At 36.3% G+C, this 21,755-nt stretch overlaps 1 protein-coding gene and 1 long non-coding RNA gene across 3 annotated transcripts in view; one reads left to right on the top strand and one right to left on the bottom strand.

The window, feature by feature from the left end:
• Window positions 1–10,231, bottom strand: part of LOC115211091 (post-GPI attachment to proteins factor 3-like) — a 54,654-nt gene extending 44,423 nt beyond the window's left edge. The window contains exon 1 of one of the 2 annotated variants that reach the window (XM_029779981.2): window positions 10,100–10,231. Coding sequence is in view for 1 of the 2 variants with exons in the window: in XM_036502096.1 (XP_036357989.1) it covers window positions 9,320–9,378 (59 nt within the window). In the remaining variant the exon portion in view is untranslated. Of the gene's footprint in view, window positions 1–9,319; window positions 9,394–10,099 lie in introns of those variants that run through there. The other variant, XM_036502096.1, reaches the window with a different exon arrangement.
• LOC118762990 overlaps window positions 9,261–21,755 on the top strand; it is a 37,211-nt gene continuing 24,716 nt past the window's right edge. Inside the window, exon 1 of the long non-coding RNA XR_004998745.1 lies at window positions 9,261–9,407. This is a non-coding gene — a long non-coding RNA (uncharacterized LOC118762990). The remainder of the gene's footprint in view (window positions 9,408–21,755) is intronic.

Raw genomic sequence — 21,755 nt, 5'->3', positions numbered from 1 at the left:
TCAGGTGTGTAAACAACTAACAGATGTATTAGTTTAATGTTCAGAAAGTGCACACATAAATAAACAGGGAGACAAAACAGAAAAAGGTTTAGTGGCTAACAATCTATCATGGCAAATGTATATATATATATGTGTGTGAGTATGTCTTGTGTATGTGTGTGTGTGTTTGTGTGCATCCAATCACCACTTGACAACAAGTGTTGGTGTGTTTATGTCCCAGTAACTTAGCAGTTCAGTAAAAGAGACTGACAGAATAGGTACTAGGCTTAGGAAATAAGTCTTGGGGTCAATTTATTCAACTAAAACTCTTCAAAGTAGTTCTCCAGCATGGACACTGTCAAATAACTGAAACAAGTAAAACAATATATACATAAACACATGCACACACACACACACACACATCACTGTTACACATCCACTTTTCCATTCTTACATAGACCAGACAGAATTTGTAGAGGTGGATTTCCTACAGCCAGATGCCCTACTGTCACAAACCCGCACCTGTTTCCAAGAGGTAATATTCCACATGACCAGACAAGTTTCAACATAAGGTTGGAAATGACGTACATCACTTATATCATGGTATAATGTTACTACCTGTTTATAACTATCTCATGAAGTCATATCAATGTAACACACACACACACACATACATATGTATGTATACACATCTATATATATATATATAATATTAATTTGAGACAAAACCACTATTTTGCAAAACAAACAAGGAAAGACTTAATCAATACATAAAAATTTTTAATATAAAGAAATAAACCGCCACTACAATCGTTTCGAAAATCCACCTGACGAATGTCATTGAAGACATGAAACGATTGTAGTGGCAGTTTATTTCTTTATATTAAAAATTTTTATGTATTGATTAAGTCTTTCCTTGTTTGTTTTGCAAAATAGTGGTTTTGTCTCGAATTAATATTATATAATATTTTACTATAAAATTGGATTTAATCCTAAATCTGATTTTTTCCCTGTAAATTTGGATTTATTCCCTAATATTTATTATTATATATATATATATATAAACATACATAAAGTTCAAGAACGGATCCATTTTTAAAATAAATGCAGATATGAACTGTAAAACACAAAATCTCATATATTGCATTACCTGCCCAAACTGTAAAGAAAATTTACTTTGGCGAAACGAATAACTCCCTCTGCCAACATGCAAGAATTCACAGGCAACATATCCAGCTAGAACTGCAAAAGATTCCATTGAGTAAGCATCTACAAATATGCGGAGACGGAAAGTTCAAAATCCTTCCCTTTTACAAATGTACACGGGACAATCCGCAATACCGAAAGGTAATGGAATTACACTTCACAAAAAGATTCTCACCAAAATTAAATGTTTGTAAGAGAAAAAAGAAAAGCAAAGAGTATGTTTTGTACATATGTATAAGTATATATGTATGGGTATGATATATATAGTTATTTTATTTTACTATTGTATTTTCATACAGAACTACACCTTACCAAATATAAATAAATAAATGTATGACAAGAATATATTCTAATTATAACTTAAAGACTATAAAAAGAAAGGACAGGGAAACATTTTTTTATTATTTTTTATTCTCTATTTTTTCTTTCTTTTTTCCTTTCTTACCATCCCTAAAAACCATTTCAAAACAATGGTGTAAATATTTATATGTATATCATCATCATTTAACGTCCGCTTTCCATGCTAGCATGGGTTGGACGATTTGACTGAGGTCTAGTGAACCAGATGGCTGCACTAGACTCCAATCTGATCTGGCTGAGTTTCTACAGCTAGATGCCCTTCCTAATGCCAACCACTCCGAGATTGTAGTGGGTGCTTTTACGTGCCGCCAGCACGAAGGCCAGTCAGGCGGTACTGCCAATGGCCACACTCAAATAGTGCTTTTTATGTGCCACCTGCACATGAGCCAGTCCAGCAGCACTGGCAACAACCTCACTCGAATGTTTTTTCACGTGCCACCAGCACAAGTGCCAGTAAGGTGATGCAGGTAACAATCACGCGTGAATGGTGTTTTTCCATGCCATCGGCATGGAGGCCAGTTTGTTGTTCTGGCAACAATCTCTTAGCACTCCACTAGCACAGACGCCAGTCATCGAATTTGATTTCGATTTCACTTGCCTCAACAGGTCTTTGCAAGCAGAGTTTTGTATCCAAAGAAGGAAAGGTATGCATAAGTGGACTGGTTACACCCCTGGCATAGGCCACAAGGTTATGGTCTCACTTGCACTTGCCAAGTCTTCTCAAGCACAGCATATTTCCAAAGGTCCCAGTCACTAATCATTGCCTCAGTGAGGCCCAATGTTCGAAGGTCATGCTTCACCACCCCATCCCAGGTCTTCCTGGGTCTACCTCTTCCACATGTTCCCTCAACAGCTATGGTGTGGCACTTTTTCACACAGCTATCCACATCCATTCTCGCCACATGACCATACCAGAGCAGTCGTCTCTCTTGCACACCACATCTGATGCTTCTTAGGTCCAACTTTTCTCTCAAGGTACTTACACTCTGTCGAGTATGAACACTGACATTACACATCTATCAGAGCATGCTGGTTTCATTCCTTGCGAGCTTACGCATGTCCTCAGCAGTTACAGCCCATGTTTCCCTGCCATGTAGCATGGCTGTTCGTACACATGTGTCATACAATCTACCTTTTACTCTGAGCGAGAGGCTCTTTGTCAACAGCAGAGGAAAGAGCTCTCTGAACTTAGCCCAGGCTATTCTTATTCTAGCAGCTACACTTTCAGTGCACCCTTCCCCGTGTAAATGTTCATGAATGACAAACCGTTGAGAGGAAAACTGGGAGAAAACTGGTATAGACATGTGTGCATATGGATGAGGGCAGCTGCATAAAGAAGTGCTGCTTACTAAATTTGGATGGAACCTATAGGAAACAGAGACTCAGGAAGATGTATGACAATGTAGTGAAGGATGGTCTCAGGATGTTGAGCCTCGTGGAGGACATGACAAATGACTGAGACGATTGACAATATGTGGTGTTTGACAAAAACCTGCTAATCATGGCAAAACTCAGGTCCTAAAAGGATTATGTGTATACACATCAGTCATCTCTCCATTACTCTTCCAACTGTTGCATTATTCTACTGTTGTAATTAAGTGAGAACAGAACTACATATTTCATTCCTTCTTGTGCTAATAGATACCTCCCCCTGCAACTACTTCCTTCTGACATTCATCTCCTCTCTCCCCACTCTTATTTTTGAGTTATCTGGTCAGTGAACTACATTCTATTGATATCCATGTCTAATTCTTAACACCATTTCATCTCTGCACCCACCACCACCTTGACCTTTGTTCATCACTCACTATATTCACCCTTACATACTTCTGACCTCCTTCACTATGTCACTATGTCTCACTTTCTCTCCCCTCACTTTTACAAACTTTACCCAACCCATCATCTCCCTATCTCTCATTCTTACCTTATCTAGAATTATTTTGTTATTTCACTGCTCTTCAACCTTTCTGTATTGTCACTCATCACCACATCACCCCTCAGCCATTTCTACTAACATGATCTCTCCCTCTTACTACCTTCCTCCAACTCATATCTACAATCAACCACCCCTCCACTACATTCACCTTTACCCCCATCACTAATCATCCCTCATTCTCCACCCAACTCTTGTAACCTTTTATCCATCCACCCTTCCTAGTCTTTTGTTCCCATTCTCTCTTCACTTCTTGCACCTTGATGATACACCTTGACACCACTTCCCCATTAGCTTTACCTCCCTTTCTATAGCTCCACTCTTATATAATGCAGAGTAACCATATATCTCTTCTTTAGCAATAAACTTTACTACTACTGTGTGCCACAAAAAAAACCTCACCACCAACCATACACTCTGTAAAGATGTTGGCATTGGAACTTAAGGCAGTCCTCTGACTCATTAGATCCTGTTGAGCTACCAACCCATGACAGTATGGAAGATAGACATTAAATGATGAATATAAAGATTAAAATGATATATGTATATATTTATGTATTAGAGGAAAAAGGACAACAAAAACCACAGCAGGATGAGTATCTCAAGTCATATTCAATTAGAGTAAAGTGAATTGTAATTAATTAATTAGTTAATTAATTATTGGAGATCTGGGATAGCCCAAGTGATAGGTTAACGTTTCCATACACTGGGTATTCCGTCATCAGAGACAAGGTATATAGCAAAGTTCTAGACAGGGAATTCACAGTTTATAACGGAATAAAATAGTAGATAGAATAAAGAGTAAAACAGTAGATAGAAAAATACAGACAGGAGAATAAATTTCATAGCCCATCTTCTTCCAGGGCATATGGAAGTTGGTCTGTACTTTTGTGAAGGCACAGGTCCTTAAGTATAATCCCAGGTAAATCCAGGAAGTATTTTGAATGTTGCATTCATGTTGAAGGAATATCTAGTATGAAAATGGTCCACATGGGTAAATACATATATTTATGTATGCATATGTATGCTCACATGTGTAGGACATTTTAACAGGATTCAATGGCTTAGAGAATCACATCTTCCTAAATCTCATTTTTTGGCACCCCTTCTCAATCAGGAATCATGACTTGCGATTTGGGAGAAAGGAAGGATAGCAGAATGTGTGCTAGGTCTCATAATCCCTGATCTTTTAAGACAACCATACAAATATGACGCTGTTACTACTGTCCCTAAGAAAAGGATTTCATTCAAAGCCAAAAGAATACTTTAACCTTGATCAATTGCACTGTACACACACACACACACACACAACTGGCTTTCATACAGTTCCCATTCACTAAATTTCATTCACAAAATCTTAAGTCAACCTCAAGCTGACTAAGATACCTGAAGACACTTGCTCAATATAGCTCACAGTGAAATCATAATATGGTTATGGTTTGTGTGTTAAGTGAACTTCTGAACCTCTGTGTGTATATGTGTGTGTGTGTGCGCGCGTGTATGTATGTATTGTCTCATGTAAGCTCCACAAAGTTCAAGAAAACCAAATTGGGAACTGCTAACATATCTAAGAGACTGCTACTGAAACAAAGGAAAAGAAACCAGTACACTGTAAAGGTGTTGACTGTAGGAAATCATTGGAACTCAATGCAGTCCTCCAACTCATTAGCTCCTGTAGAACTGCCCAGCATTGAAATATCCTAGAGTGTAACCCAAAGAAGGTTTAGCAAAGATTCACTCACCAACATGCTACAACTACTGATTCATAAACTCAAGCCAAGAGAATTTCTAAATGGTCCCCTCAACCTGCTAGAAGCAACCAAATCCCCAAGATATGTGATCTTGGGTGTGTGCATTTACTTGTTGCAGACATTGGATTGTGGCCATACTGCACAGTGAAGGATTTAGTTGATTGTATTGACCACAGTAACTTTTTTAAAGTTTAACACTTATTTTACCATCAAACCACTAACTTAAAAACCATAAAGAGCATCAGTTTTTAAGCAGTGTCACAAGGTCAAATATGAAGATACACATACATAACCAGCTTCCATAAAGTTCCTGTCAACCAGATTTTACTCCCCAGCTAGCTCTTAGTCAGCCCACGATGAAGACACTCGCCAAGGTGTCACACAGTGAGACCAAAACCATATGGTTTTGGTCTTACCATTTACTAAGTGAATTTCTTAACAGTGCTATGACTATATTTATGTAATATACAGAATAGTGATGTCTAAAAATGCTTTTGATCATAGGTCAGTTTGATCAAGACAGACTTTGAACCAAAACAACTGCTCTACTCTTCTAAACTAGCATCCCCCTCTTCTCCACCCAAATACACTTGCTACTCCACTTTTTTTCTTATACTTGTGTGTTACACAGCCAGATCTCACCTTAAACACTTTACTCAATCAACATTCTGGAATCCTTTATAATTCATAATTCTCCTGCAGATATCAACATACAGAAGTTCAGACTAATCATCAACTACACTGATTTCAATAGTCTTGGAGGGTCTGTAATGTATAGGTACTGCCCCTCCTCCTCTGACTGGATTGATGGCATTGATAAAGCTATAAATGATGACAGGCTTTGAAGGAGTGCAAAGCAACAAAAATCAGAGCAATAGTTAGAGACAGCTGGCGGTCTTGTTTTTTGTTAAGGCTGATGTAATTTGTTCCAAGCTTGGTCCTTACTCTAGTGGCATAATTGGTCAATGGTTTACAGGAATTTGTCCCTTAGAAATGTTCAATGCTACAGTTCTCGGTTTTTAACTCTATTAAAATAAGTTATTCTTTCTACACCTCTTATTTTTTATTTTGGGCTCAGTGCTCATTTTCAAGCCTCTATTCTTGGCCCACATATTCTAGTGAAAGGAGCCCATTTCTAGTTTTGCTAACAGACCTTTTTGATTGCTAGTTAACTAATTGGCTGACTTTCTGGAAAGTATGTTTACAAATGAGAACTTCTCTTGCAAAGAATTCTAAGAGCTTAGTTCCTCACTCATTTATTTATGTCATAGCCTCATTGTACATCAGTATATTTATTATGAGGTTTCTAGATATGACCTTGAAAATCTCCAGTTATGAAGGTGTAGACATCTATATCCATTAACACATCATGAGCATATGCAGTGATTATAGTAGCCATAATTTTGCCAATCACTATACTAAGGTTATGTTATTTACACCCTCGCTTAGTCATGAATTTCAATAAGAATTTATTTCATGTAATATACTTTTCTTTTTTTTCACTCTTTTTTTTTTTTGAGATATAAATGGAAAAGCAAAAATAGTAAAGATGTGTGTGAAGGCAGATTACAAAAAAGACAAGAGCAATAGAATTAGTTTGTTATTTATAATTCAAAAGTAATATATTCAGTTGGAAAGAGATTGCTATCTAAATTCATTCAAGTGATGCCAGCATTAAAAAAAATAGAAGCAAAAATCATTTAGTTAACATTTTGAAGAATGATCTTTAGTTGTTTACAAAAACTATTCAAAAACTTTCACTACATATTATTCTACATTTTTATTCTATTTAGTATTTGTGATTGCAGGATTGAGATGCTGATGTTTAATTTGAATCATTAACATCTCAATTTTAGAAAGTTATATTTCAGGTAACCTCTAGCTGGTTGCTGAACTTGCTAGAAATGGCAGCCAAATCAGCCATACATTCCACTCTACTGTCGTAGTACACACTTAAAGTAAGATTCTATTACAGAATACATGAGCAAAATAATTCTTTCTACTATAGATACAAGATATGAAATTTGGGGTGGGGACTAATCAATTACATCAACCCCAGTACTGAACTGATACTTGTTAGGATAAAAGGCAAAAGCAACCCTGGCAGAATTTTAACACAGAAATTAAGGACGAAATGCCGCTAAGCATTTTGTCCAGCATGCTAACAATTCTGCTAGCAAACCACCTGTACTCTTTAACTATTTTCACAAGATTTTCAATTGAAAATTTTAATATTTTATTTGATTCACTTCATTGATTGCGACCATGCTGGGACATCACCTTGAATGGGTTTTAGTCAAACAAACTGACTCTAGTACTTATTTTTAAAGTTTGGTGCTGATTCTATTGGTCTCTTTTGTTGAAACACTTAATTGCAGAGATGTAAACAAACCAACACCAGTTGTCAAGCAATGTGGGGGCAGACACAAACACATGCACACATTTTATATGTGAGTGAGTGTGTGTAATACGCTTCTTTCAGTTTCCATCTACCAAATCCACTCAAGGCTATACAAGAAGACATTCACCCACGGTGCCATGCAATGGAATTAACCTGAAGCCATATGGTTGAGAAGCAAACTTCTTACCACACCGACATGCATGCACCTATATGATGACAACAGATTCAAATATATGTTGGCTGCGTGTAGAATGATAATTTCATCCTTACAAAAATTGAAGCAGCAGTTTCTTTTAAATTTAAACAAGTATTTTGATATTTCTTATGATTTATCTTAATAACCAGGTAAACAGATAAATATGTTTTCTTTTCTAATTAGATATTCATCCTAATGAAATTCAAACAATATCATTTCAAATATTCAGAAACTGAAACAGTTATACAGTGACATCCTGAATGCTGAACATAAGGAGGTCATAATTAATTGAAATTTCCCCGTTAATTAAAAAACTAAAAAAACTAAGTCAAAGAAAACCCAGCAGCAGTTGTTTGTATTGAAGAAAAGGGGAGATAATCTCAAGAAATTAAGAATTAATCCCTTAATTTATATGTTTATAAGGAACGCGTGATCTTTGTCTACAAGAGATAACTATGCACGTTTCAGTCTATTAGATCTCATCAGTGTGTTATAGTCTACCCAAACTTGCATTGACCAGCTGACATTTTTAAACATATGAGGGGAAAATTGTGAATAATTTTTAGCCCCTAAAATTGGTATATTTGAAAACTGAAATGAGCTAAAGGCAATTATTCAAACGTACCAGTAATCTGAATTTGGATGAGATAAAGGAAGATCAACTGAATGGCGTATGCAAAAATAATAACTGAAAATTCACTGTTGTTTGGAGAAAGAAAACAAAAACCTAGCGGAAATTATCAGAGATTCTCTTTTGAATTTGATTTACATACTTAAGAGAGCGGGAGTCTAATTTGCGTTTGCAGAAAGGGTACAACTATAACGAAGCCGGGCAATCAGTTCATATTAGTATCAGTTGTATAACACTGGTTTTGGCCGCTCCCTTACTTAAACGTAGCATACTTCGACTACAGCAAACAACGTACGTAATGCAGTCACTATGTAAGGTCCGCACACCCCACACTACGCTAGTGGTTGGCACAAATTTGAGCATATACAAAAACGTTTTCCGAATAGAATACATATAACTTTCATAATTTTGCTAGGGTATTCTGCATCATAGGCTTAGCTATACAAGACACTTTGATCTTATGTCTGTCGATCAGGACAAACTTGTGGGAGGGGCACAAGACATCAATTATGCAATAAAAAAAGAATGAAATTCTGAGACGGTCATATTTTTTAGCGAAACTTTAGCAGTGTAATTTGGTTTCAGCCTACGATCGGAACCAGACTGTGGACTCAGCTAGACAGTAATTTACCGTTAAGCGAAAAGTATGGACACGAATTATACACTACATAAGTATTTTTAATACGGGTTTGTGATTGTATGAGTGTGGGGCGGTTATATATTACACACACGCAATCATAATATGACAAAAATTTACAGTTGTGTATTGGTAACTATTATTATAACAGTTACGGTCAACGGATTCAAAGTTTAAGGTCAATTCAAAAACTGACATGAAACAAAATCAGATATACTAACTAACCAGACCAGTATATTTATGCATTCTTCCAGCAGAATGTTCTTTGGTCCAAGTGAAAACATATACAGCTATAAATAACTGCAGCAAAAAGGTACGTAATTATGCAAGGCTTGAATGTTGGGATAGGGCACAACGAACTTATGATAAATTTTTATTATATTTTCAGTATGAGCTTCAAAAATACATTGCATATTAAAATTCAGGCATAAATTATTTCGAAATTCTATTATTCTACTGTGGCTTTTCCTAAACATTTCAATGAGCTATCTCAAAACTGATTATTATTATTATTATTATCATTATTATTATTAAGCGAAATTGATAAGAGGGCCACAAGGATCAAAGTCAATTACCTCTTATAATTTATAATTACAAGACGACATTTATTAATATAAGAAAATCATAATTCGTAAATTTAAATCTACAACAAACTGAAATGCTTAATGAGATTATAATCAAAATGAAATCAGAATAAAATTAATTATAGAAAGCGGGAAAAGAAAACTCACGCCAAAATATCAAATTAATAAGAGATAATTCGGCATGCAAGGACTTGCTTTTAATATTGTACACGTAAAGATATAAACAAGAGAGGGGAGGGTAATGGCAAATAAATAATAAACAATTATCAAGTTAATTCCTATATATATAATGAAAAACGACAAATTAAAATGTAATTAGTAAGCAAACATAGATCCAACTTTTCTGATCTCAAATGAATGTGTATGTTACATAGTACTAAGTTCTTTTAAAGTAAAATGACATGCAATGAGTTTTCCGTACCTATTCAAGTATCACCAGTTTGATGTAAAGACATCTTTATCAGCCAAAATAATAGCAGACACTTCTCTGTTATGTGATGAACAATTTGCCGTACATATTCGGCGTTTCACACTTTCCTTCACACTTTCCTTCGCACTTTTCCTCAAACTTCCGGAACCTGCTGATTCTTCGGTTGTTATAACAACAGATTAATAATTCCGGTTACTAAAATACAAACGTACTTCGGTGTTTGAATGAGGTCGATCTTGAGGTAACATTTTCACTTTACAAACTTTAGCTCTCCTTTCATCTCTCGGATGAAATATAACGATGATAATAATAATGTTCTATTTCTAAGAATTTTTAAACAAACGAAAATAATGTTGTAGGGATTATAATTTAAAACGAAGAAAATTTTTCTCGTATAGCAAGGACAAGTTTTTGCTCGACCAACACCAAGTTTATATGTGTAATTTGTAGCAAAAGTACATCTATATTATGGAACAGCAAGTTCATGAAATAGATATGCAATTATAAAACACAACTAGACGAAATGGAAGATAAAACCCGCAGAAAACTCAAGCAAAAAAAAAAAATGTTCGTAAAATACTGATGGAAATCGCCAGAAAAAACTTATTTTACGAAAGTGAAAGCAACGTTATCTTCTAGGATCGCCCGATTTTTAAAACTTAAAAAATTACTCTTGTACAGTGAATTTCATTAATTTTTATATATTTCCCTAGTATACAATTTCTCTGGCAAATTCGTTCGAGCTTCGAACAAATTACTTTGCAGTATTTTAGTTACGGCCGTTTACATTATGAGTTACTGTGCAACTGAGGTTATCTTTTCTTTTCATCTTCCCGGGGGCCGATAAATTATAAAGTGACAGTCAAATACTAGCATTGATCTATAATGCATCTGATGTGAACAGAATTATAATGGACGAAAAAGTGGATTTTAATGGAAAGTAGACATATGAGGGAAATGGGAAGGAATATGTTTAAATATTGATAGATTTGCTGTAAAGCATTTGCTCCTTTTAAACAATGTTGAAGTATTGCCTTTTTGTGCTGCAGTATGGCTATACAACAACCAGTCTTCTACAGCAGCTGTATTTCTCTAATTGTCCTGCTGCTATGCTACAGTACTACGCTTATTACCTGCCCTTGAATATCGTTACTTATCCACAGTGCCCTGAAACAGGCTCAAGTTAAAATAGTAAACCTATAAAGGTTATTAAATAAACTTCCTGACAGTTAAGTACTAATATGTTGTTGAAATAAATGGATATGCGAACACAGAAAAAAATACTTTTAAACAGTAGTCATTATTTAATTTTCTATTAATCTTCCAATCTTAAATCCTTCAGAATACATTTGCAGTGGACATCATGTAACAACGATGTAGCACATGAACATTTGAAAGAGCTGGTACTAACAAAATATGAATATAGCCCAAAGCAACCTGACAAGCACCTGCATGGATGCTAGACAAGCGCTAAGCACCATCGCACGGTGCGTCGCTTTAAGCATGTGTCTCCAGGGAGAATTTGGGTAAACAGACAGTTTGCAAAAGCCGGTCGTGTGTGTGTGTGTGTGTGTGCATCGGCGACAAAACGAAAAACCGTTGTTTTATGAAGGAAGTTCCTTGAGATTTTTCATCGGATTAGACACTATCGCCTTTGCTAATGCGGTAAACCAGTAATTGTCCCGTTGAAAATATGTACCATTCGATAATTCTGTTCACAATGTGTCACACCCTATTGACTTGAAAATAAAAAGATAACGTAGTGAAGACAGAAATAGAGGCGTAGACGTGGCTGTGTGTAAGAAGCTTGCTTCTCAGCTACAAGGTTCTGGGATCACTCCCGCTATGTGACACTTTGGGCAAGTGTCTTTTTTTTTTTTTTTTCCCCCTAGTTAGACCTCTTCTGCTATAGCCTCGGACCGATTAAACCCTTGTGAGTGGTTTGGTAGACGGAAACTGAAAGAAGCCCTCGTATGTGTGTGTGTTTGTCCTCCCATCATCGCTTGACAAAAACGCCTTCAAAGCAGTGCTCCGGCATGGCCGCAATCAAATGACTGAAGCAGATAAAAGAAAAGGAATATCTACATAAGTGTGCTCCTCCCCCGACTTTGTTTCCTTGTAACTTCCAGTTTTTATTCTTTTACTTGTTTCAATCATTTGACTGCGACCATGCTGGAGCACCGCCTTTTAGTCGAGCAAATCGACCCCAGGACTTAGTTTTTGTAAGCCTAGTACTTATTCTATCGGCCTCTTTTGCCGAACCGCTATATAGAATTTTTTTTTTCTTTTGATGAAATTTTATCTCTGAGATAGTGTGGTTGTGGATTATATCGGAATTTAATGTGAAGAAAAAAAGTTAGGCGTATACACACATACTGACATGCCTGGCATAATATTTTCAAAATTTCAAGTTTCATTTTGTGAAGTGTGTATGTGTACACGTCCACCATTTTTTCTTTAACACACTAAATTCCGATATAACCATAATCTCTATTATCTAACAAGTATTTATCGGAAATTTCAAAACAAAAATATTCATTTTTCAGAAAGTTATGCAGAAACAAATCAGAATAGGGAAAGCATGCTTGCCTAGGTATGGACCCCCAAAAGACAGTACAATTATGGTTGAACAGCTTTTCAACATAGGTCTGTTCTTTCATGGCCAACCTGAGCATAAACACCAACACTTTCACAATCCTCTCCATGAAGTCTAACTATTATGTTCCATTTCTTTTTTCATACGTTTACATAGGTATGCTAGTATGTGCATATATACATTTATTTTCTTGTGTCCTTCTGCCCTTCTATATTTTTATTCTCTCAACTGGCCCCAAGTCACCCACACTCAATACTACTCCCCCAGCTGCTAGTTGAAGGATTTTTGCCTTTTCCTTTTTTCTTCTGTCTTGCAAGATGAACCTGCCGGTGGTAGTGTCATGTAAAAAGCACTGGTACTGGTGCAATGTAAAAGCACCCAGTGAACTTTGTAAAGTGGTTAGCATTAGGAAGGCCATCCAGCTGTAGAAACCATACAAAAACAGACAATGGAGCTCAGTATGGTTCTTGGCCTTGCCAGCTCCTGTCTGACCACCCAACCCATGCTAGCATGGAAAACAGATATTAATTGACGAAATATTTATCTTTTGTCTTTTACTTGTTTCAGTCATTAGACTGCAGCCCTGCTGGGGCAATACCTTGAAGAACTTTCAGTTGAATGAATCAACCTCAGTACTTATCCTATTGGTCTCTTTTGCTGAAACCACTAAATTGTGGGGATGTAAACACACCAACACTGGTTGTCAAACGGTAATGGAAACAAACACACACACAGATTTATATAAATATACAGTGGGTTTCTTTCAGTTTCCATCTACAAAATACACTTGCAATGTTTGGTCAGCCCAAGGCTATAAGTAGAAACATTTGCTTAAGGAACTACATAGTGGGGCTGAATCCGGTATCATCTGGTTAGAAAACAAGTTTCTTACCACACAGCCACATGAGTGCCTATATATATATATATATATATATATATATATATAATAAATGCGAAAGTGAATATCAGTGTGTCATACTTTTTCAATTTTGCTTCTCCGACCCCCTTTCTCACTATTCAATGATACTTCTACTATTCCTCATTATTTACCCTTCTCTCACTATTCAATGACTCTTCTACTATTCTTCATTCTTGGTTTGTATTTTTTTTAATCCTAACATTTTGAAAAACATCTTTCTCCAAATATTATAACTGTATCAAGTAATTTAACCATAACACGTGCTTCATAATGTTTGGAACTGAAATACATATTGAACTCACTTTCTCATACAATATTTCCTCTCATAACTCTCTACCATAAAAATGTTGGAAACTTAGTATTTTTTCAGATATTAATAAAATTTGTCAGAGCTATTTTCACGCTGTCAGCCATTAGAGCTGTGGAAACTTAGTGCGCATGAAAATAGATTCGACTAATTTTATTATTACTGTAAAATAATTCTAAATTTCAAACATTTTTGCAGTTCAATACGTTTAGAGCAGTTCCAAACCATAAAAATCGCACTTTAAAATAATGTTTAGTGACAGTTGTGTAATTTTCCTTCAGACTACAAACAGGAATTTAGAGTACCAGCAACTACAAATAATTGTTTGCATGAAAAGTAAGGCCCTACGTATGTCAAATTGTCTTTAAATTAAGGCAGAAGAATTATCATTGAACTTTTAAAAGTTAAGTTTATTGTTGCCTACAGCCATTTTTCTCACGTAAGCGTAGTATTGACCGCAACAGCTGATGTACTTTAACATACAAATGCACGTTCCCACGGCTTTATCGATCGCATTCTCACCTGGAATCGATTTTTGTAATTTTTTCAAGACTTACACACATCCTGATACTGTCAGTATCTGCATATCAAATTTGAGCGTAATCAGATGGAGGACGCCTGAGATTCTAGAAGACACACACACAGACAGACAGAATGGATTTTATATAATATATATAAATATATATATTGTGCTAGCACGGAAAACGGACATTAAACAATGATGATATATACGTATGTATATATATCTCTATATTATAAATCTGAAATGCGAAAAGCTTGTTTGTTTGTCTGGTCTTGGCATTGAGAACGGGTTAAAGGCCACTAGATCCCGTCGGATTGACTCCAAAATTTACAGGGACATGTAAAATGAGGTGAGGATGCCAGTGGGCTAGGTTAGAAATCCTTATCTTAAAAGGTGTCGTTGCTAGGGCCAAAAACGCACTTTGACAAGTCTACTCTCATTCTTTTATGTATCTGTCTTCCTCCGTCACTCACTCTATTTCCTCCCTTCCCATCACTTTCTATATATAACGTCGTTTAATAGCGTCTAACTCCCCTTCACTTTCTCTTTATAACGTCGTCAAACAGCGTTCTATATCTCCCCCTCCCTGCCTTCGACAGCGCTTTCACACTCTCTTTCTACGTCTGTCTGCATTCATAGACAGAATTATCATCGCCGCCACCACCACACAATCATGAGAACAAATATTATGAATCAGATATTTATTGGGTTAATTTATATGTGTGTGTGTGTATGTGTTCTATATATAAATATGTATGTTAAACTTTTTAATACTTTTTGATAGTTATATATATATTTTTTTTTAAATTATAAATATAATTTAATAATTTTAATTTTAAATTTAAATAATTTAAATTTTATATATTTTGTATATTATGTTTTTATTTTTATGTTTTTGTTTTTCATTGTTTGATTTGCCTAATAGTGGTTTTATCTCTAATTTAATTTATTTGTATATATAATGCGTACACACACACACACACACATATATATATATATAATGCGTATATATATATATAATGTGTGCATTATGTGGTCGGTTGTGCTGAAAATATGCACACCTATGTTAAAAGTGCTGGCAAGTTTGCATGGCAACTATTTTTTTCCTCAAATGAAAAGCGTGACCTCTAGGACAAAATTCCTCATCTTATAACATGTGACCCGAGTAGACCCGAATGAAATCGGGTTATATTAACCAAAATGTGAAAAGAGGCCTAAATAGGGCTTGAAGGGGATTAAAATTTACAGGAGCAGGTGTTTAGGAATTCACTTTTACATGAAGCTAAAAAATTTGCGCCAGCCTTTAAATTATCAATGTGTTGCCGTCCATGATGAAGAAGTTTTGAATGCTTGCCATGGTGAGTTTACTGTCATGAGAAAGAATCACTTCAAAGCTTGGTGTTTAGGAATTTTCTTTCACATCAAGTTCAAAATTTTATGCCAGCCGTTAAACTGCCACTATGTTACTGTCCGTCGTTAAGAAATGCCAACCATGGTGACTCTACTATCCTCAGATTCTATCCTTTCAAACTTTGGTTTCCAATATTTTTTTATTTTTATTCAGCTCGCAAGTTCGTCTCTCCCTTTTAAATGTTAGTGTTTTGCTTTCTGCCTTGAAGCAGACCTTTGCGTTGTCACTGCCTGATATTTATGATTGATCTTTCAAACTACTTTCTTTCTCAACTTACTCAAGATCTTTTGTTGTTTATAAATGGGAGAGAGATAGATAAAGATAGAGAGTAAGAGAAAGCGAGGGAGAGTCCGAGAGAAAGGAAGAGTAAGAGAGTGGGAAAGGGAGAGAGAAACAAACAGGGAGAATCATCATCATCATCATCATCGTTTAATGTCCGTTTTCCGTGCTAGCACAGGTTGGACGGTTTGACCGGGGTCTGGGAAGCCAGGAGGCTGCACCAGGCTCTAGTCTGATCTGGCAGTGTTTCTACAGCTGGATGCCCTTCCTAACGCCAACCACTCCGTGATTGTAGTGGGTGCTTTTTTCATGCCACGGCGGTAGGGGCACTGGCAGCGGCCACGATCGGTTGGTGCTTTTTACGTGCCACCGCCACAGAAGCCAGTCAAGGTGCGCTGCCATCGGCCACGTTCGGATGGTGCTTTTTATGTGCTGAAAGGATGCAACAGAAAATAACAACCACACTCTTACCCGCGCGTAGAGTGGATCTCCTTAAGCTAGTCTATAACTATAAAAAAGAGTTTGTATGTGTGTGTGCCTATGTTCCTTATGCATTCCAAAACCAAGTTGCCGATTTTGACGTAAGGGGTATCAAAAGATTCAGTAAGCTTTTGGCTAACAACTAAACTATATTTTCATTCACATATTTGCATTACAAAAATTTTACATTATCATTTTTCTTTTAGTCATCTATTATAAACAACATTTTACATCACCACCACAATGTCAATGATGTCACATTTTCTATATGAGTGTGTTCACATGTTTGTTACCTAGGTTAGGCCGATGACTGACAAGTTTGTGTGTTACAGTGTAGTATATGTCAGTATACACACTTTTTTAAGATGACTGACACACACACACACATCTAAACACAGACAGACACAGGCTTCAGGTTTTCCTTCGTGTATGTGTGTCTCTTACTTTATGCATGTAACTCCCCACCCCAACAGTGAAATGCGCCAATATTGAAAGTTTACTTGTGGCCTCATTTTCAAACAAACAACAGCGTTCATTTTCAAGTACTACCAACATGAAGATTTGGCTGAATTAACACCATTCACAATACTCTCAAATATATCTGGAAAAAAAATATTATGCTGGTTATTATAACAAATTCAGAAACTTGGCAAAGTAGAAAGCCTCAGTGGCTCTTTCAATATAATTACAGAAATGTTATTCCACTCCTTTTAACCAGTTTCAAGATAATGTTTTTTTTAACAGTCCTTGTATTCTTCATCACTGTATCAATATCGCACAACCTTTTTACTGTGTTACTCAGTATTTATTCTACAGCCTATAATGTTACAAGTTCAAAAACAGCATCTTCCTTTTTATTCACTTTGGTCAGCATTTGTTTCAAAATGTAAAATAAATTATTTTTGTATGAAAAATTGAATTATGCCTTCTGAATTTTCTTTAACTTTCACTTTCTTCACCATGACATTCATTCAATTGTGAATTTTATAAAATTTAGTACATGTTCCAAATAAATGTTGATTTTCTGTACTTTGTTACATTAGTGACATACTAACTTTTGCTAGATTGGTGACTTTCCATTTTTTTATAGCACAACTATGCTACAGAAAGTATACTTTGCACCTATATTGACTACATTTCATTTCGCTTGAACTTCATGTGTGTACATTTTGCTGTTTTCATTATTATCAATTCTGTGAGTGTATGTGTTTCTGTGTTACACCTATAGTAAAGAACATTTTACACTGTTTTAATGAGCCCACATTTAATGAAGTAGCCATCCTTATGGTCGGTGATCCCATTGAAAATCATGATATTCTCATTCTTAAACATGTTTCACAGTCTCATTCCTCTTATGATGCTCTCCAGTATAATCTTATTCTGTTGAATGGACAAGATGGGTATTATTTCAATATTCCTTGGATTGAATCTGCAACAGGATATAAAATTACAAACAAAAGGGTGTTGTCAAATGACTTCTGTTCTTACCAACTGATATTAAGACCAGAACAATCAAATCCTTTCTACTAAAAGTACAAGGCCTGAAATTTCAGGGGAGGGGATCAGTCGATTACATCGACTCCAGTGTCTCACTGGTACTTGATTTGTTGAACCTGAAAGGATGAAAGACAAAGTTGACCCTGGTGGCATTTGAACTCTGAACATAAAGACTGGTAAATACCGGCATGCTAACGATTCTGCCAGCACATCACCTTCCAGAACAATCAAATCATTTACACATGTCAAATAAACCTTATTTTCATTTACATATTTTCTACATTACCTCAATAACCAGCTATAGTTATTTTAAATACACTTCTCTACAATGACCATTACAAAATGAAAATAGTTTCACACTTTCAATTTAACCAAAATTACAAAATGTTGCATTATGTGAACAATGATGTGTGAATATTGAAAGTAATGTTTCTCCGAATAAGTCACATCTGTATTATAATAAAGAAAGCTGCTTATTATCTATCTACCAAATAAACTATGTTTTTGATTCAACAACTCTTTCTTACAACTAAAATAACCATGGCAACTAGGTTGGGTCACACAATTTTGAGGTCATTTTCAGACAATATTTTGATTTGCTTCTAATGTATCACTTTCATCTGATGTTTTACACATGCATAGAATTCTACTCAGACAAACATTTATGAAAATGTACACTTATTGTATTAAAATAAGCCACAACCAAAAAAATTGCATTAAAAGACATCTATTTTTCTATATGTTATGAGGAAATACAGCCTTTCTCTCTCTCTCTCATGCACAAAAAAGATGTATGCATATGTATTTATGGGTGAAGATCAAGACTACACACTCTCGGTGTATATGAAAGATAATGTGTGTGTGTGTGAGAGAGAGAGTAAGTGAGTGCCACTTGCACATACATGCAAAAAATTTCATGTCACAACACACACCTTCACTCACTCTCTTTTCTCTCTCTCTCTCTCTCACACACACGCATCCATTTCATTTACACTTACATCTTACAATTTATCCTCTTTCAATTTCTCCTCTCTTCAAAGCATACAGAAATTAAAACAATTTTATGGAAATTAACAGTCATATGATCCCATATATGTTTAGTTGACAACTTTGCTTCTTCAAATGAAAGAATGCCATAAAATAACTTCCTTTGACACACACACACATGCATACACACACTCTAGGTAAAACTTTTGTGCGAATTATGTTAATTCTTGCAGCGTGCACATGCAAATTTACAGCTCAAACCCAACTGAAATTATCTTTTTCTATTGTATAATTTGTGTTTGCGATGAGCATATTTAAAAACCTGATCTTCAATATAAACTTAAAAGGAAGTTTTCCCAGAAATCCTGACCTTTACCTCTTCTTGTTAGCATGTCCGAGGTGACATTTCCACCTGCCTATTTTTTTTCCTAAATTTCTTCCAATTCCTATGTTTGCAATACAGGACATTAGGATTTCACCCACAAAATACATTCTCAATATTTAAATTTTCTCCCTCTCCACACCAAATTCATCTTTTACTTTTTCAAATTTTTATTCTTGATAACTCATGGAGAAAAAACAGAGACTACGAATCTCTCAGAATTTTACTCATCACCTCACCACTTTCAAAATGCTACATACTCCCAATGTTACACTTTTAGCTTTTTGGAAAGCAAGGAAGTTTCTTCAGAAATAATGTCGTTTACCTGTTGTTTCTAGCTTGCTGGGTTTTCTGGTGGTGGTCTGGTATTTTTTAAGTCTGCTATTTCAGTAGAATTCTACGCATGTGGGAAACATCAGACAAAAGTAAAAGACTGGGAGATTTTAGTTTTTGAAAGCTGGTAGGTGATGGATGAGCGAGGTGGGAGAAGAGGCATTGAGTGTTTTTTAAGAAAAATTAAACTTTAAAAAATATATATATTTCCCAGATTCATAATCTCTGTATTTTTCTATGTAGATAACAAATGAAAAAAAAATTTGAAAAAGTTACAAATTAAGAAATTGTGTTGGGGATAGAGGGAAATTAAAATTTTGAAAATGTAATTTCTGGACAAAATCGTATTAACCCCCTTTTATATAATGAAACAATGCATAGTTTCTGATCCGACGGGTGTTATACCTGCGGACTGGAGAACAGCGATAATCTGCCCAATTTTCAAGAAAGGGAGCCGCGAAGACCCGCTTAACTACCGACCGGTTTCCCTTACATCAATAATCAGCAAGATGTTCGAAACCATCCTTAAGAAAAGTATGATGCTCCACCTCCAAAACACAGCCTCTATCTCTGATTCCCAACACGGCTTCGTGCCGAAGAGATCATGCTTGACCAACTTACTGGAAATGGAAGAATTGGTGACGCGCATCCTTGATGATAGTGATGCTGTTGACATCGTTTTATTGGACTTTGCCAAAGCTTTTGACTCGGTAAACCACCGCCTATTACTTGTCAAGCTTCAAGCATATAGTTTCCATCCGAATATTGTACGATGGGTTGGTGCCTTCCTCTCAAATCGCTCCTTCCAAGTCCAAGTTAATGGTTCGCGGTCCGACATCTCCAGTGCAAGCAGTGGCGTGCCTCAAGGTTCAGTGCTTGGGCCCTTATTGTTCTTAGTCTTCATAAATGACTTGCCCGACGACCTCACGCAACACACCCTTCTATTTGCCGACGATATCAAACTGGTTGCTCCTCGCGGTGATATAGAGGATCTTCGTCGATGCCTCCACCAAATTTGGAAGTGGTCTAACGAATGGGACCTGTGTCTGAACGTGTCAAAGTGCTGTCATCTGCCTGTTGGCTCTCCTCCTGCAACTCAACTTGATTTCGAGCCGGGTCGTCTGCTGCTGGAGAGGACCGATCAGGTAAAGGACCTGGGTATCTTGGTGGATTCCTCCTTTTTGCCTTCGGCCCAGTGCGTCCATGCTGCCAACAAAGCACGCGGAATTCTGTTCTTGATTCGACGGTCATTCGGAATGCTCACAGCAGCCATATTCCTACCACTCTATGTCACGCTGGTGAGACCCATATTGGAGTACGGGATTCAAGCCTCCTCTCCTTATCTCCTCAAAGACATACAGCATCTCGAAAGAGTCCAGAAGCTGGCTACCCGCATGGTTCATGGTCTCAAAAATTTGTCCTATGAAGAAAGGCTGAGGACGCTCGACCTTTATTCTCTTGAAAAACGCCGCCGCCGTGGTGATCTCATTCTCGCCCACAACATCATAAGCGGAAAGTGTAACCTCTCGAAAGAGCTGTTCTTCACTCCTGCTCCAGAGCGTCAGCTGCGGGGTCATTCCGAAAAGCTCTACCTGCGACGATTTCATCTCAATCGAAGGAGAGGAGCTTTCTCCGTCCGGGTTGCGGATCCGTGGAACAAGCTGCCAAACGAGATGGTGAAGATGCCGACGACCGCTTTGTTCAAAGCCTCCCTTGACCTCAAGTGGCCTGAACTCTTTACATGAACACCACCCTGTACTTAACTCCATGTCCCCCTACATGGCCTTGCTATTTGCTTTTGAGCCAAATTAACTAACTAACTATATATATATATATATATATATATAAAGTGAAATTTGATCTGATTTCCCTACATGTTTAGATAGATTGATAAATAAATAGATAGATGCATACATACACACATTCTCAGTTA

The sequence above is a fragment of the Octopus sinensis genome, linkage group LG4 (assembly GCF_006345805.1).
Source record: "Octopus sinensis linkage group LG4, ASM634580v1, whole genome shotgun sequence".
Taxonomy (NCBI): Eukaryota; Metazoa; Mollusca; class Cephalopoda; order Octopoda; family Octopodidae; genus Octopus; species Octopus sinensis.
The sequence above is the reverse complement of the archived record's forward strand: the minus strand, read 5'-3'. Positions and strand labels throughout refer to the sequence as shown.